This window comes from Ursus americanus, chromosome 25, assembly GCF_024610735.1.
Source record: "Ursus americanus isolate L20-20 chromosome 25, mUrsAme1.1.p, whole genome shotgun sequence".
In the NCBI taxonomy this organism is placed as follows: domain Eukaryota; kingdom Metazoa; phylum Chordata; class Mammalia; order Carnivora; family Ursidae; genus Ursus; species Ursus americanus.
In genome coordinates this window covers 11395840-11412459 of record NC_142151.1, presented here as the reverse complement: position 1 = coordinate 11412459, position 16620 = coordinate 11395840, and the positions used below count along the sequence as shown (strand labels likewise).

The following is a 16620-nucleotide window of genomic DNA, read 5'->3' as shown; positions in this document are numbered from 1 at the left end:
GGTTTGTACCAACAGTGTTCTTCCATAAATGATCTACACCTTTATTTTTCATTTCATGGTTTCATATCTTTATCATTAAATCAATTGTCAATTTCTGGTACTAAATAAGTACTTTAAAAAATATTTATTGTTTTTTTTGTTTTCGGTATGGTTTAAATTCGGAAAAGTTTATGTGTCATGTGACATTTTTCAACGTATAAAATCTTTCTTTTGAAATTTAACAATTACTCAGAACTCTGCAAGTATTCAAAATAAAAATTCACTTGATAGCACTGCATTACCTTTTAGGAAAGAAATGCAAGTCCTAAAAAAAAGTCATTTACTACAGGAAATTCCTATTTGTGCTAAAACTAGTATCCTCAATCTTAGAACACTCAATTTTTAACCAATATGGATTTTACAATTGTCAAAATTTTGTGCAGCATTGTTTTCTAAAACAGCATTTTAATTTTAAACCAGTTATTCTAATAGTGTTGACATGCTTCTGTGGAATCTGTCCTTACATTGATAAGGACAATATTATTCATGAATGTCTTTTTCTTTCACTAATGTATTGCTTTACCTATTCCAACCAATATTATTGTGTTAAATGCAGAATATCATTGTAAAACCACTTATTCTATCATAAAATGCTTCTTCAAAACTCTAAGGAAACTAGTACCAGATTTACATTGTTTCAACCGCAGATGAACTCATTCACCCCACACTCCACCCAGTGTGACTGCCCTAGAAAACTTGTCATTACATACACGATTCATCGAGTCCTTCAGTACCGTTCCGTTCACTGTGCCTGACACTGTTCAGCTGCAGAGATGAATAACCAAGGAGTTACCTATGCAGAACTTAATATTGTCAAGAACTCGAAAAGACAGCAAAGGAAAGCTAAGGGCACTAAAAGTTCCACTTCAGTAACTGAGCAGGAAATAACCTATGCAGAATTAAATCTTCAAACTGCTTCTCAGGATCTTCAAGGGAATGGCAAGAACTCCCACTGCAAAGGTAAAACATTTAATATATACTCGGTATAAGCTGCACTATGATGTGCGGTTGGCATGCAGGGGTGCAGAAAATGAGTAGGGAATGATCTCCCGTATTTTTCATTTGTGATGATCAGAGCATGAAGTAAAAGTATGGTATTGTAATTGAAATCTGAGGACTAATTGTTCAGGCATTGTTGTAATTAGTCTTCACCAACATCATTGCAAATGCAATGGTATATTCTGAGAGAAGATTGCAATGGTAAATATGGGTTTGGGGTCCAAATTTTTATATGTGACTCCCTGAGCATCGTTGGTTCTCTTGGATGTAAATTTCTTAAAGGATTGTTTCTGCCGGTCCTTTTTCAGTGTTTTCATTTCTCTTCCTACTATTTACCTTCATGTCCAGGAAAGCTCATTGCTGAGATCCTGGGAATCATCTGCCTTGTCTTGATGTCCACTGTGGTCACAATAGCTGTTATTACCTGTAAGTAAATGTTGGAATGACTACAAGGAAATTTTTCGCCTTAATGATCATCAGTGCCTCAAAATATCGTGTAACATTATGGAATTGTATTATCTCATTTTAATGCATATATGTTCTTAGTTTGGAATGGGTATTTTGAATTTGTCACATTAGAAATAACAATAATGGTAGTGTGTATTACAAATATGTTCAGATTTCATAACTCAAAGATAAGTTATAGTGGAGACCTTATTGAGAAATGCACAAATTAATTCTTGAGGTTGTGTAAACCAAATACTACAAGAAGTGGTGAGATTTGGTTCTTTGGACTTTTAAAATATCTTCCCCCACATGTTCATTACTTCATTAACTACTTCCTGGTAAATCAATTTTATTACAGAATTTTCTAATTCTAAACAATACCCCAAATTTCAAACTAAGAAACTCACATCATGAATTATTTAGTTTAATATTAAGTTTTTAATGATGATTGCTTTAATTTTTCTAGTTACTGAAGGACCGGAGCAGAACCAAACATCCGTGGAAACAAGGATCCAGAAACGTACATCATTTTCAAAATTCTGATATTAGTATAGTTTCTATTTTATCTCTATCTTGGGCTAGGAAAAGATGATAATATATTCTTTTGAGGAAAATAAATTAGAAAATCATCTAATAAACTTTCAGAAATAATGATTATAGGAGAGTGGTACTTCTAATGTAACAATCTGAGGAAATACTCAAATCCCCATGTCCATTGTTACACATTGTCTCAAATTTCCTCCTGCTATAACATGATAAGAGATATCATTTTACTATTCTAAATAGTGGTTTCGTTCAGTGACTCTCAGGACATGTAGAGATGGATATTTTTATGTGTTTGCTATATATGAGCACATATGTTAGGGAATGATAGGCTAACCATTCTCTGTTGAGTGTGTGTAAGCATATTTTGTTCTATTTAATTCACCCTGTGAGTGTACATGGCTATGTTAAGCACACATATGTGTATACATACGCGAGTATGTAAATGAATTTGAATTTGTTAATATTCAAGGTTCGTTTGGATAATATCTCCTAATCTTTCTCCAGCTTATCACTGTTGTCCAAAAGAGTGGCTTGCGCATTCTAACAATTGCTATTACATTAGCACTGAAAAAAAAACGTGGAATGAGAGTTCAATGTCCTGTGCTATTAAGAACTCTAACCTGCTCTCCATAGATGAAGAGGACATGGTAAGATTTCAAATGTTTCCAGTCCTTGTCCTATTTTGGATATGAGCTCTTTTCTGAGTTTATAAGATGCAAATAGATTTTTGACTCTGTGACTTGCTTTTTTACTCCGAAATTGGAGTCTTTTAATGAGAAAATGTATTAATGTTACTCTAGTCCAATTTGTCATTTTGGTGATTGTTTTAGACCTACTTCAGAAGTTAGTCAAAGTACACGAATATAATTTCCTGTTACGCTCTAGGATTTATGTGTTTTTCTTTATTTCTTTATTTCTTCATTTTTTAACTTTTAAATAGAGTTTATAACCCATTGGGAATTCATTTTTTGTGATGCTCTGTTTGTGATGTTGTGAGATAAAATTCAAGGATGCACTTTTCTGCATCATCACCTAACGGATGGAGTATAATTTATACCAAAGTAGATCTTTTCTTCACAAGTAACTTTAGATATATAAACATATATATGTCATATATGCTCTAATCTGCTTTATATAAAATAAAATAGATATTAGATGTCTTTATACAGATAATCATATATACACATATCACAGTCTACACTCTATCACAATCCACAGCACTTTAAGTAAAATATAGAGACTTACCTTCCTTTACTGTGTCTTATTTATAATTTTCCTAAATATCTCTCTACTTACATTGAAAATCACATGGATGTTAAAATTTCACTTCAACTGATAATTTTGCTTCAACTATCAAACAATTTAAACAACACAAGAGGTGAAGGGAAGTCCATTAGACCTAATGATAGCTTTATTCTTTCTTTTGTTCTCTTTCTTCTGATGATCCAAGATTCCTTCTTTTATCTTTTAATTTTTTTTTTAAGATTTTATTTATTTATTTGACAGAGAGAGAGACAGCCAGCAAGAGAGGGAACATAGGCAGGGGGAGTGGGAGAGGAAGAGGCAGGCTCCCAGCGGAGGAGCCTGATGCGGGGCTCCATCCCAGGACTCTGGGATCACGACCTGAGCCGAAGGCAGACGCTTAACAACTGAGCCACCCAGGCGCCCCTATCTTTTAATTTCTGCTTAGATAATCCCCCTTAGCAGTTCTTTCAGAGTGGGTCTGGTGGTGACACATTTTCATAGTTTTTCTTTGTTGCAGGATGTCTTGATTTCCCCTCCATTCCTGAGTGATGTTTTTGTATGAGAGTCAATGGGTGTTTATTGGAATAATGAATTCAGGGTCTAAAAATTTTGTTTTCCTAGCATGCCTTATTCTCATTATTTTGACTGGAGAGAAAAAATATTTTGGGGACTTTTGTCTGTCCCCGTTGGTGTCTGTGGGTTGCCAGCCTCTCTGGCATCAGTCTGGGCTATGTGAGGTAAAGAGAAATTCCAGGGCGCTCACTGCCATGTCATTCCTGGGTCTGGAGTGCCTGCTTCTGTCAACACCATCTTTCTGAATCTTCTTATAATGTCTTGTATGTAATGTCCAGGGGTTTTGGCTCTATTTGTTGGGAAGAATAGCAAAAAGTTTATCTTCTCTATCTTTCCAGAACAGGAAGTTGATTTGCAGTGGTTTTAACTTGAATGTTCCTAAAACTAATAGTGTCGAGCATCTTTTCCTGTACTTATTTGCCATCCATAGATGTTTTTTGATGAAGTTAACTATTGAAATATCTTGGTTTTGTTTGTTTGTGTGTTTTTGTATTTTGAGAATTCTTTATGTATGCGGGCAGCAAGTCTTTTATTAGATGTATGACTTGTAAATATTTCCTCTGAAGTCTATGATTTAGCTTTCTTTTTCTTCAAAGCATAGAAATTGTCCTGATGAACTATACTTCATCAGTTTCTTCTTATATGGATCGTGCTTTTGGTATTCTATCTAAGAAACCTCCGGCCCACTTTAAGTAATGTTATATATATATATATATATATATATATATATATATATATATACCCTTGAAATTTTATAGTTTACATTTATGTATGAGCAATTTTTAGCATTAGCATTTTATATACTATAAGGTATATAAATATTAATATTATTTGATACTAATTGTTTCCAAAACAATTTCATTTTTTTCTTTCCTTTTTCAAGTTTTCATTTTAATTCCAGTTAGTTAACATATAAAGCATATTAGTTTCAGGTGTAGAATTTAGTGACTCATCACTTACAAACAATACCCACAGCTCATCCACAACATTTGTTGAAAAGATCTTACTTCCTCCACTAACTGACTTTGCATCCTTCTTGAAATCTCCATTCCATATATATGTGGGTATATTTTGCACTCTCTAATCTGTTTCATTAACCTCATTATGTATTTTTATGTCAATTTCATACTTAAAAAACCATCCTTTGTGCAAACAGTACAATCATTATAGTTCTCTTTCAGAGTTATCATACTGCCCTTGGATATTAGGGTATTGATCAATTTGGTGCTACCGTGAGTTATTCGACTATACATGCATCGTAATCACCTTTCAGCTAAATATGTTTATCATTTCTTCCTTCTATAACTTTAATTGGCTCTTCTCTATTCAGCTCCTTGAGAAGGAAGCTACTCAGCCCATGCGTTTATAACATTCTTCCTTTTGAGTATAAGTGACAAAACTACAGAGCAGGCTGTGAAATGGGAGCTGAAAGTGCATCTGGGGATGCAGCAGGACAGTACCACCAATGAGGACTCAGAGTCCTGCTATGGATCCTATGAGATGGGACTCAAGGCTGTGGGAGCTTGGCTCTAGCAATGATGGGTCAGAACCTTGAGCTGCCATAGGTGAAAGAAAGTGTCCACGCAGCAGCAACCTGGTGTTAGCAATGGCAGTTCAGAATCCAGGCCTGGGAGTGGGGTTCAGGGCAGCAGGAGAACCCTTTACAGTGAAGACCCAGAGTCACGACATGGATCCCAGTGGGAGGGGCACAGGGAAGCAGCAACATGCACCATTAGTGGCAATCAAAGCATGTCTTATGACCTGGTGGGGGCAGCGTTCAGGCCAGCAGATGCTGCCCTGGTAATGTTACATCAAAGCCCCAACCTGGGACCAGGGGTGGCCAAACATCAGAGACAGCTCTCATATTGTATATGGTGAGGTGCAATGCTGCCCAGTCCCTAAGAGCAGCAACTGGGGCCCCTAAAGGCCAGTCTCCCCACAGCAACAGCTCCAGCCTCTGGGAGTAGATGCCGGGGGTGGGGGCACTCTGTGCTGCTCCATCAAGCGGGATCAGCATTAGAGGGCGACTCTGTTGCAAAAGCTGTCGATGTCCACAAAGGTAAAGCTTGCTGGGTTCCCCTGTTCCTCTTCTCTCCATGTGGGACTCCCTCTGAGTGAATTCCTCCAGGTGCAGAGCCGCTCTCAACTGGAGGTTTGGGTCATGCAGGTAAAATGCTTTCTTTACTTTATTTAGCAATCCTGGATTTTTTAGCTCCCCCAGGTTTTTGATGCTTCTTTGTTTTTTGGCTTTTTTTTCTTTTTTTAATTTTTTAAATTCAATTTAATTAACATATTGCTATTAGTGTCAGAGGAAGAATCCAGTGATTCCTCAGTTGCATACAACACCCAGTGTTGATCATTTCAAGTACCCTTCCTAGTGCCCATCATGCAGTTCCCCCATCACCAAACCCATCTCCCCTCCAGCAATCCTCAGTCTGTTTCCCATAGTTAAGAGGTATTATGGTTTTCGTCCCTCTCTGTTTTCATATTATTTTATTTTTCCTTCCTTCCCCTATATTTATCTGTCTCGTTTCTTAAATTCCACATACAAGTGAAATCATATGGTATTTGTCTTTTTCTGACTTATTTCGCTTAGCATAATACACTCTAGTTCCATCCATGTTGTAGCAAATGGTAAGATTTCCTTCTTTTTCTTTCTTTCTGATGGCTGAGTAATATTCCATCTCATATATAAATACCTCTTCTTTATCCATTCATCTGTTGATGGATATCTGGGCTCTTTCCATATTTTGGCTATTGCAGAACTATAAACATTGCTTCTATAAACATGGAGGACAAGCACCCTTTCGAATCACTGTGTTTGTATACTTTGGGCAAATACCTAGGAGTGCAATTGATGAGTCATAGAGTAGTTCTATTTTTAACTTTTGGAGGAATCTTCATACTGTTTTCCAAAATGGCTGTACAAATTTGCATTCCCACCAACAGGTTGCATTCCCACCAACCCTCTTTTTCCACATCCTCACCAACATTTCTTGTTTCCTGTGTTGTTAATTTTAGCCATTCTGACCAGTGTGAGGTGATATGTCATGGTGGTTTTGATCTGTATTTCACTCATGCTGAGTGATGTTGAACACTTTTTCATATGTCTGTCAGCTATTTGTATGTCTTCTTTGGAGAAATATCTGTTCATGTCTTCTGCCCATTTCTTGACCGAATTTTTGTCTTTGGGGTGTTGAGTATGGTAAGTTTTTTTAAAGATTTTGGATGCTGATGATTCTTTGTTATCTAGAGCGTTTCCTGAGCCATTTTTATTTTGAAGTTGTTTGGTTATTGTTCTTACTGTTTTTTGTGGGGTAATGACCATTGGGAACTTCTACCCTCCATCTTGCTGATGGCACTCTTCACACATATATTATTAACTGGTGGCCATCTACTTCAAATTAATTCTAACTTCTGATAAAATACATCGAATTACCACTAACATAGCTCTTTTCCCCAATTATTACATGTATGCTAAAATTTTTCAAAAATTTGTTTTACGTCACTTTGCTTTTATGAAAGTCTCAGTATTTGCTGAACAAAAGAAATCTGAAGGGGATTTTTGGTTTATGAAAGAAAGGTGAAGAGTGAGAACTGTGTTCAGTGCTAGGTTTGCTGTTATAGAGGTAGTGCACACCCTAAACAGTGAGGGTCACCCTGTCAGGTTCCTTCCTCAGAAACTGTACTCAGCATCCCAGTATCAAGTGTAGCTTTCAACCATGTCTTTGAAGGTCTATGCTTCAGCTGTTTATTGTGTTTATCCATTAATAAGATGTGTCTTAAGGTATCAGAAAAGCCTAGGAGAAGCTATCTTTGGGTCAGGGAATGCTCAACAAATTTTCCATATAAATTAACGGTAATTGCTTCTTCAATATACATCATTTCAGCTTAGGAAAAAGTTTCCTGGGAGCACTCTGCTTTCAGATAGAGCGGGAAACCTGTACTTTCAACCATGTCATACTGAAGCCAGCTGAAACACCCATCATGCATGTCTTTTCCTACACTGTGTTCATGATGTCACTCTCTCACTTCCAATATCCCTCAGTGGAGTGATTCATTTGCTACCATTGATAAACCTATAGTGACAACCTTTAGCACCCAAAGACCATAGTGTACTTTAAAGTTTGCTCTCAATATCGTGCATTTTATGAATTTGGAGAAATATGTAAGGACATATATCAACAATTATGGAGTTATAAAGGATATTTCACTGCCTTAAAAATCCTCTGTGCCCCACCTATCCATCCTTCCTTCCCCGCTAAACCCTGTCAACCACTGATCTTTTTACTGTCTGTATAGTTTCCTTTTCTCCAGACTGTCATATAGTGGAAATCATACACTACCTCACCTCTTACATTACATTTAACTATATCATGTATCTTCATCAACTTAAAGCATACAGTTTAGAGGGCTAGCTATAACATTGTTGCCAATAGACCTCTAGAACATTTTCACCTTGTAAAACTGGAACTCAATACTCATTGAACAATAATTCCCCTCCTCCACTTTCCCCTCAAGGCTGAGTCATCACCATTCTCCTTCTTATCAGTTTCACTATTAAAATACTTCACATAAATGGGAGCATACGCTTTTGGGTGTGTATATGTGTGTGTGACTGACTTATTTCTGTTAGCATAATATCCTGGAATTTCATCCATGTTGTAGCATGTCACAGGCTTTCCTTCCTTTTCAAGGCTAAAAATATTGCATTGTTATATGCATACTGTTTTCTTAATCCGTCCATCCACCAGTGGACATGCGGGCTGCTTCTACCACTTGGCTCTTGTGAATAATGCTGCAGTGCGCATGGGTGGACAGTTATCACTTTGAAATCTTGCTTTCAATTCTTTTATGTATTTTCCAACACGTGGAATGGCTGGTTCAAACATCACTGTAGTTTTAACTTTTTGAAGAAGCTCCATACTCTTCTTCGTAATTGCTGACCAATTTACATTCCCAACAGCAGTGTACAAGTGTGTTCTCAAGGGATCTTCAGTCATTTCAGTATGATGTCCTGAGATGTGAATTTCTTTTTTTTAACTTCTTTTTTTTTAAGATTATTTATTTATTTATTTATTTATTTATTTATTTATTTTTGCAAGAGAGAGAGAAAGAGAGCACGCACCAGCATAAGCAAGGGGAGGGGCAGAGGCAGAAGCAGACTCTGCTGAGCAGGGAGCCCGATGCGGGACTTGATCCCAGGACCCCGGGATCATGACCTGAGCCAAAGGCAGATGCTTAACCGACTGAGCCACCCAGGCGCCAGAGATGGGGTTTCCATGTGCACATCTCTTAGTTTGCTAAAACTCTAAGGTCTATAAATGTTTATAAATGATAGAGGTTGTTCATACATTGTGACTTAAGGTTGATTTTCTGAGGTTTTTTCTGCCTCTCTTCTTCTCAGATTGTATTTAGAACTATGCCTGTTTTCCTGATAGTGTTTGAAGGTTTCTGAACTCTGTTAATTTTTCTTTCTCATGCTGTGGGGTGAATAAATACTCTTACTCTTTTTTCAATTTCATCAATTTTTTGCTCTGCATCTCAAATTTTCTGTAGAGCCAATTTATTGAATTTTTAATTTCTGATATGTATAAAGCAAGAATTTCTCTGTGGTCTATTCATATAGTTTTATTTCTCTGTTCATAAATCCTACTCACTACATTGCTGCCATCATATTTTCATTTAATTATTTGAACAAAATTTTATATAATTTACATATATATGTATGCTTATAAATATATATATTACTTAAAACTACTTCTTTCTTTTCCCAGTAAAAGTTTCTATTGACCTGTTTTTTTCCTTTAATGCAGAAGACGTTTTCCAGTTGCTTTTCAAGGATTTTTTTTTGTAGACGTTCTTGACAATATTGTTCAATAAACATGCATTCTCTTTGATTTTTCATAGATTTATTATGTTTTGTAAGTTGCATAAACTTTACTGAAGAATCTTCTCCTCTGAAGTTGGCCTTCTGATATTTTCATTCAGACTTCCCAAATTCTTATTGTTTAATTTTTTTTTCTTTTTTTAGCCTATCTTGGGTATGATCCTTGTGATTTTGAAGGTTAAATGTCGCTCACTAATTCTTTTAAAAGTCTGTGTTTGACACTGCAAGTCAGTTGGGCTTTCACCCTCTGCCGTGTGGTGTGTGTTTGTGTGTGTGTGTGTGTGTGTGTGTGTGTGTGTGAGGAGAGTGCTCATAAATTTATTAGCAGTTCTCAAGTCTCTTTCAGCTTTCACTTTCTACTGGGTTCATCTTGGTCTCCTCTACCTATACACATATTTTCCCCCTCTGCCAAGAGTGTGTAGAGAGTTCATGACAACTCTTCTGTTGTATTTTCCCTTACAGTAACTTCCCATTGTATTTATGGGAGTCAGAGCCCTTGACACAAAGACTACAAGCTCTGACTAATAAAAGCCTGAGTTTTCCTCAGTTTTGCTCGGTCATAAAATATGACCGAGCAAAATTAGCACTTTGAGCTGGAAAAACAATGGACTATTTTGCCCCCTTCCCAACTTCTAATCAAATATGCCCTGTGGACCAGCACCATTGCTATTTGCAGCTTTTCCAAATGTAAAATTTACAATTCTTCTTGATCCCTGAGCTAGGGTGACAGGGGGAGAGGCATAGGAACTGTCCTACACAAGAAAATTACAAGGTGCTGCTTCTTACTTGAATCTCGAGGACTTTTTCCAATGTAAATATTTCACAAAGTACTTTTAACCTTTTGTCACTTATCAGAAACCCCAAATTGTTATCTTTGTCAGTTTCTCCTCCTTCCTAGTCCTAGTAAGATACTTTTGCAGTGTGTCCAGTGTGATACAAAATAGATAGACAGATACTATAAAGTCAGAAAGAATTAACTTTATTGTTACTACAAAATTCAAATGAGTATAAGAGCTTCTCTTTGACTTCTAATAAAATCTGCTTTCTCATAGTATTTGTTGAACTTCTTCATTCGTTCTTCATGGGTTAAAATCTCTAAGAGTAATACTTCATCCGTGTGGCCAAAAGGCTTAACTTTCTTCTCCAAAACGTAAGTTTCTTGAGAATGTTTATATTTTATGACTTAAAAGAATTAATCTTACATGGAAAAACATTAAAATGTGAATAATTAGATGAACACAAATGTTGTAGTGTTTTCATAGAACAGTGACAAGGGAAATATTTAGATGTTGATATATCACTATTAGTCGAAATAAATTATTTATCCATCAAAATATTATGGTATGTATTACTAAATTAATGAGATGTAATTTCTGTATTTCAGATCATCAGTATTTTCAGAGAGTGACAAGAATTGTCCATTTTTCATCGTCGATTCAAACATAGTTTCTCATGAATCCTGCTTAGAATTAAAACCATATGTTTGTAAGCACCAGGCATTCGTTACCTAATTTGGTATAATGTTCTGTCACCATCTAAAGAACTATCTCTCGTTTCTTCTGAAGCCATATAATTGCTTTCTCAGAATATTTTTAAGATGTTATTTTTAGAGCAATTTTCACAACAAAATTAAGAGGAAGGTACAATTGCCCCTGTCCACACACGTGATGGCCTCTCCTGTCATCAGCAGCACTCACTAGCATGGTTCCTTTGTTACAAGGATGAACCTGCAGTGATGCTTCATAATCTCCCAAAGTCCAAAGCGTACCTGAGCCTCCACCCTTCGTGTTGGTGTCATACTAATCTTAAGCATAAATACTCAGGTACATAGCATTTCTCAAGCTTTTGCCATTTATTAAAATGAATTCTGCTTAAATTACAAATCATAATATCAAACACTGTTTTTGTAAGTTCCTCGATAAGGTGAAAATTTCTACTAAGAATTCCAAATGAATAGATTTGTCCTAGCGCTTAAAGGGGTTACAAATGAGGGTTGAACAATTGAGGGTGGCAAGGTTATGAGTCAGGATTGAGTCAGGATTGAGTCAGGACACAAAAACCAAGGGAAGTCTGAGATGAAAACAAATTATCGTCTATTTGTAAGGGAAAGCCTACTAAGAGAAAAGGCTACTAAGATAAAATTATCAGAATACATTAGGATGAATGGAGAGTACCCAAGGGAGAGATCACTGGGAAGCCTGGTCTACTCTCTGAAGACGGGATTTAGATGTCATTGAAGACAATGCGGCTACATACGGCATCATGGCAGACATGCTCACGGCATCGGCCTGGGACAGAGGAATTCCACCGTCTACACCTGAACTGGGTGAAGATGGATCTCAAGTTGTGACTGGCAGGCAAGAAGAACTCCCTGCCACCCTATTAGGAGACACAGTGCAGAGGGCAGGAAGCTTTGACTGCTTCTGGCCACCAAACTTCTGGAGGTTGAATACACAGGACTTCCTGCTGCATGCAGCTGGCAACCAAGCCCCAGAGGCCAAATACCCTGAAAACACCATGAAAACAGGAAGAAGAGCCCTTTTTGCTGCAGTGTCTCTCCATTGCCTTTTTTTCTTTTTATTTTAGAATTTTTATTTTACTTTATTTTATTTTCATCACCCATTTACCCCATCCCTCCACCCATCTCCCTTCTGTAACCCTCAGTTTGGTTCCTGGAGTCCAGTGTCGTCACTGTTTGTCTCCCTCTCTGATTTCTTCCCATTCAGTTTTCCCTCCCTTCCGCTCTGGCCCTCCGCACTCTTCCTTGTGTTCCACATCTGAGTGAAACCATATGATAATTGTCTTTCTCTGCTTGACTTATTTTACTTAATCCCCTCCAGTTCTATCCATGTCGATGCAAATAGTGTGTATTCATCCTTTCTGATGGCTGAATAATATTCCATCATATACATGAACCACATCTTCTTTATCCATTCATCTGTTGAAGAACATCTCAGCTCCTTCCACAGTTTGGCTATTGTGGACATTGCTTCTATGAACATTGGGGTTCATGTGCCCCTTCTTTTCACTATGTCTGTATCTTTGGGATAAACACCTAGTAATGCAATTGCTGGTAGCTCTGTTTTTAACATCTTGAGGAACCTCCATACTGTTTTCCAGAGGGTCTGTAACAGCTTGCATTTCCACCAACAGTAGAAGAGTGTTCCCCTTTCTCCACATCCTCACCAACACTTGTTGTTTCCTGTCTTGTTAATTTTTGCCATTCTAGCTGGTGGAAGGTGGTATCTCATTGTGGTTTTGATTTGTATTTCCCTGATGGCTAGTGATGTTGCAGATTTCCTCATGTGCCTGTTGGACATTTGTATGTCTTCTTTGGAGAAGTGTCTGTTCATGTCTTCTTCTCATTTCTTGACTGGATTATTTGTCTTTTGGGTGTTGAGTTTGAGAAGTGCTTTATAGATCTTAGATACCAACCCTTTATCTGATATGTCATTTGCATATATCTTCTCCCATCCCGTGGGTTGCTCTTAGTTTTGTTGATTGTTTTCTTTGCTGTGCAAAAGCCTTTTATCTTGATGAAGTCCTGAAAGTTCATTTTTGCTTCTGTTTCCCTTGCCTTTAGAGACATGTCCTGAAAGAGATCACTGTGGCCGATGTAGAAGAGGTTACTGCCTATGTTCTTCTCTAGGATTTTGATGGATTCCTGTCTCACATTTAAGGCTTTCATCCATTTTGAGTTTATCTCTGTGCATGGTGTAAGAGAATGGTCCAGCTTCATTCCTCTGCCTGTAGCTGACCATTTTCCCAGCACCATTTTTCCATTGAATATTCTTTGCTGATTTGTTGAAGATTAGTTGACCATGGAGTAGAGGGTCCATTTCTGGGGTCTCTATTCTGTTCCATTGATCTATGTATCTGTTTTTGTGCCAATACCATGCTGTTTTGATGATTGTACTTTTGTAGTATAGCTTGATGTCAGGCATTGTGATGCCCCCCAGCTTTGGTTTTCTTTTTCAACAATCCCCTGGTGATTCAGGGTCTTTTCTGGTTCCATACAAATTATAGGATTGTTTGTTCCACTGCCTTTTATCCATATAACTCGACCTCACGTGAGCTGACAGGAGAAAAAAGTTTATAGACCTAGCTCCATTACCTGAGAACAGGGCAATGAGGGATCCATTTGGAGCTGAATGTACTAATTGGTTAACAGGCATTCAGGGTTATCATGCAACAACCACAGGGTTGCTCTAGAAGAGCCATTCACATATGCTCCACGTCCTCAGAGAATGGAACCAAAGTTTATCTTCAGAATCTGTTTTAGTGCAACTCTATGAAAGGTTAGGTTCCTTATTTAGTAGAGAGAGGTTTTTCATCGAATAATAACCAGTGTCCTTTGACACTTTTTCTTGTGTATTGTTTTCCTCACCTGGATTCCAGATATATTGGAAGAGATCTTGTTTTATTAAATTCTTCACATCACCGCCTCTGTCATGTTACTACCATGTTAAAAATACTTTTCAGTGAAAATAAATTCTTAAAAGTGAAGAAAATGAGAATTAAAAGTATAAAGATATTTATGTGGAGCAAACAGCTAGTGATTCCCAGAATTCAGTACAAAATTTAATACTTTGGTCATGATTTAGAGATATTTCTACCCTAATTCAATCATAATAGGGAGAGAGATTAAACTGGATAGTTATTTCTAAAATAAATTCATATTTTCTATACATTTATCTCTTTGAAGATAGATTCTTTATATTCTCTGTACTTATTCCTCATCCTTATTTAGAGAAATTATGTGAATATTCTAAATCAACTTCATATAATATGTAAGTGGCAACTGTAACTAATTGCTGAAGTTGTGTTACAAACAATACAGGATTGCACGATGTTTAAAAATAAGCATTTATTTCTCAATTGCCAGTTTGTGGTTTGGCTGTGTTTTAGTTGATTGGAGCTGGGTGGTGTGAATTTGGTTCCAGCCTGCAGATTCAGCTAAGATTTTGTTTCCATATTTTATTCTTAGAAGAGTGGGCTACCTTGTGTATTCACTAGATCTCAGTCATTTCGACTGAAGAATTGGATGCTTCTGTGCCATCCCCTGTGACATGATGATGTAAATTGTAGTCACCCCATAGGGCTGATCTGAGGATCAATAACATAATGCCTGAAGATCCTTAAAATACAGCCTAACCACCAGCTGTTCTGGCTATCTGTGATCTCTTCATGGTTTACTTTACCAAATATTTAATAAAAGTCATTTGCCTAAAAAACCTATGCTCTGTAACTGTCTTCTTCTTTTCACCCCACAATAGCCAGGCATCAGATACATAATCTAACTTAACCAGTTTGATAATACACACTAAGCAGGAATAATTTTTTCTGGAGATGTATTTCGTTTTTTGAAATCAAGTTGCAATTACTGTTCGTTCTGTTACCGATCTTGAACCCCAGTCTCCCCACCCAGTGTGTTATATGACATATGAAAATGCTGTCTCTTTTGGAATTGAAGAAATCCGAAAGGGATTATCAAAGTTTGACAAGGTAGCCTGTTCAGTTCCTAGATTTGGAATTTTGTTTCCTAGCAATTAATAGGCGTAAACTTAGGAATAAAATAAGTCATTAACATTTAAAAAGTGTTGCTCTGCCCTATGTTTTATGAGGCTCTTCCCTTATTTACAACCATTATTACTTTGTGGCTCCTCCTAAGGCTACATGTAAAAATTTACCTTCTGTAGCCCTAAATGCGCTGGATGGATAGAGTAACAATCCAATCAGAGAAGAGGAGCAAATATAATTTACAAAAGAGATCTATGTGAGAACATGGAAATTATGACACATGTATAATTAGGATCTTTCAAGGAGAGGGAAACAATTGGAGTCATTTTTACTATGACTTTTTACTGTCAGCAATAGAGTTCATTAAAGTTAAACGCCAAAAGAGTGAGTCTGTATTTTTACATTTAACAAAGGACATTACTTATACAAAAATAGATAAATATTTAATTAAAAACAGCAATGTGTATAAGCACAAGAATTATAGATATAAGCACCTCAATTTCAAAGGACAACACAGTGAATTTCACATCATTTGGCATCATTAATGAATGCTTTAAATGTTATAATCCTGTTATGTGGCTAATAGAGAAAAACAGATTTTTAATTTAGTTTATGAAAGTGTAATAAAACATATTGAATCAGTCATAGAGCTAGCCTGCTTCAGCCATTGTTAAAAGGTTCAAGTATTGGTCCTGATTTCTATAACATAAAAATGGTTTTAAGTTCCACTTTCTAGGTTTTAGAAAGCTAAAGCTTGTTTATCCAAACTCAGTCTCCTAGAGATTATGGTATAAGTGAATATCTTTAGACGTTGTAAATAAACATTCCCCCTTTCCTTGGTACGAGATAACAAACGGAAGAGAAGAATTCTGAGGTCAGTACTAAGACGGTGGAGCAGGAGGGTCCTGAGCTGACCTTCCGCTGCACTCAGCTCGTCTACAACTACATGTGCAGAATGACCTCAAGACTAGAACAGCTCTACACAGCTAAAGATACGAAGAAAAAGTCACAGCAAGAAGGGTAGAAAGGGCGAGACGTGGTCCGGTCTGGATCCACAACCCCAGTTTGGTGACCCACAACTGGCAGAGGTCTCGCAGGCATGGAGTCCTTGGTGAAGAGTGCGGGGATCAGGCTCTGCAGTGGGCATCCCCCCACCCTGAGGATCTGCACTGGCATGATGAGTCCCCATCACATGTGGCTTTGAAATTTAGCGGGTTTTACCAGCAGGAGCATTGAAAGTCAGTGGGGTTTAACTCTGGGAGAGCTCAAGGGTTATAGGAAAATAAGACTCTGCTCTGATAGGGCTCATAAAAACTCACTTGCACTGAGACCCAGCAGAGGGGCAGCAGTTTGAATAGTGC

At 37.1% G+C, this 16620-nt stretch overlaps 2 protein-coding genes across 2 annotated transcripts in view; both read left to right on the top strand.

Annotated features, from left to right (window-relative positions):
• Positions 1 to 785: 785 nt before the first annotated feature.
• On the top strand, positions 786 to 14960 carry LOC123781609 (NKG2-A/NKG2-B type II integral membrane protein-like). The gene is made up of 6 exons (XM_087855617.1): positions 786 to 999; positions 1387 to 1464; positions 1952 to 2005; positions 2536 to 2678; positions 10792 to 10889; positions 11124 to 14960. The coding sequence occupies exons 1-6, from the start codon at positions 813 to 815 to the stop codon at positions 11248 to 11250; spliced, it is 687 nt and encodes a 228-aa protein (XP_087711743.1). The 5' UTR covers positions 786 to 812; the 3' UTR covers positions 11251 to 14960.
• The window catches only part of LOC148107761 (NKG2-A/NKG2-B type II integral membrane protein-like), a 33681-nt gene continuing 29062 nt past the window's right edge, over positions 12002 to 16620 (top strand). Inside the window, exon 1 of the mRNA XM_087855914.1 lies at positions 12002 to 12096. Coding sequence (XP_087712040.1) covers positions 12002 to 12096 — 95 coding nt within the window. The remainder of the gene's footprint in view (positions 12097 to 16620) is intronic.

Excerpts from the sequence above, each read along its gene's own strand:
- LOC123781609 (XM_087855617.1), top strand. The coding sequence starts at position 813 with ATGAATAACCAAGGAGTTACCTATGCAGAACTTAATATTGTCAAGAAC. Across the intron at positions 1,000-1,386 it reads CAAGAACTCCCACTGCAAAG|GAAAGCTCATTGCTGAGATC; the intron begins GTAAAACATTTA and ends CTTCATGTCCAG. Across the intron at positions 1,465-1,951 it reads CACAATAGCTGTTATTACCT|TTACTGAAGGACCGGAGCAG; the intron begins GTAAGTAAATGT and ends TAATTTTTCTAG.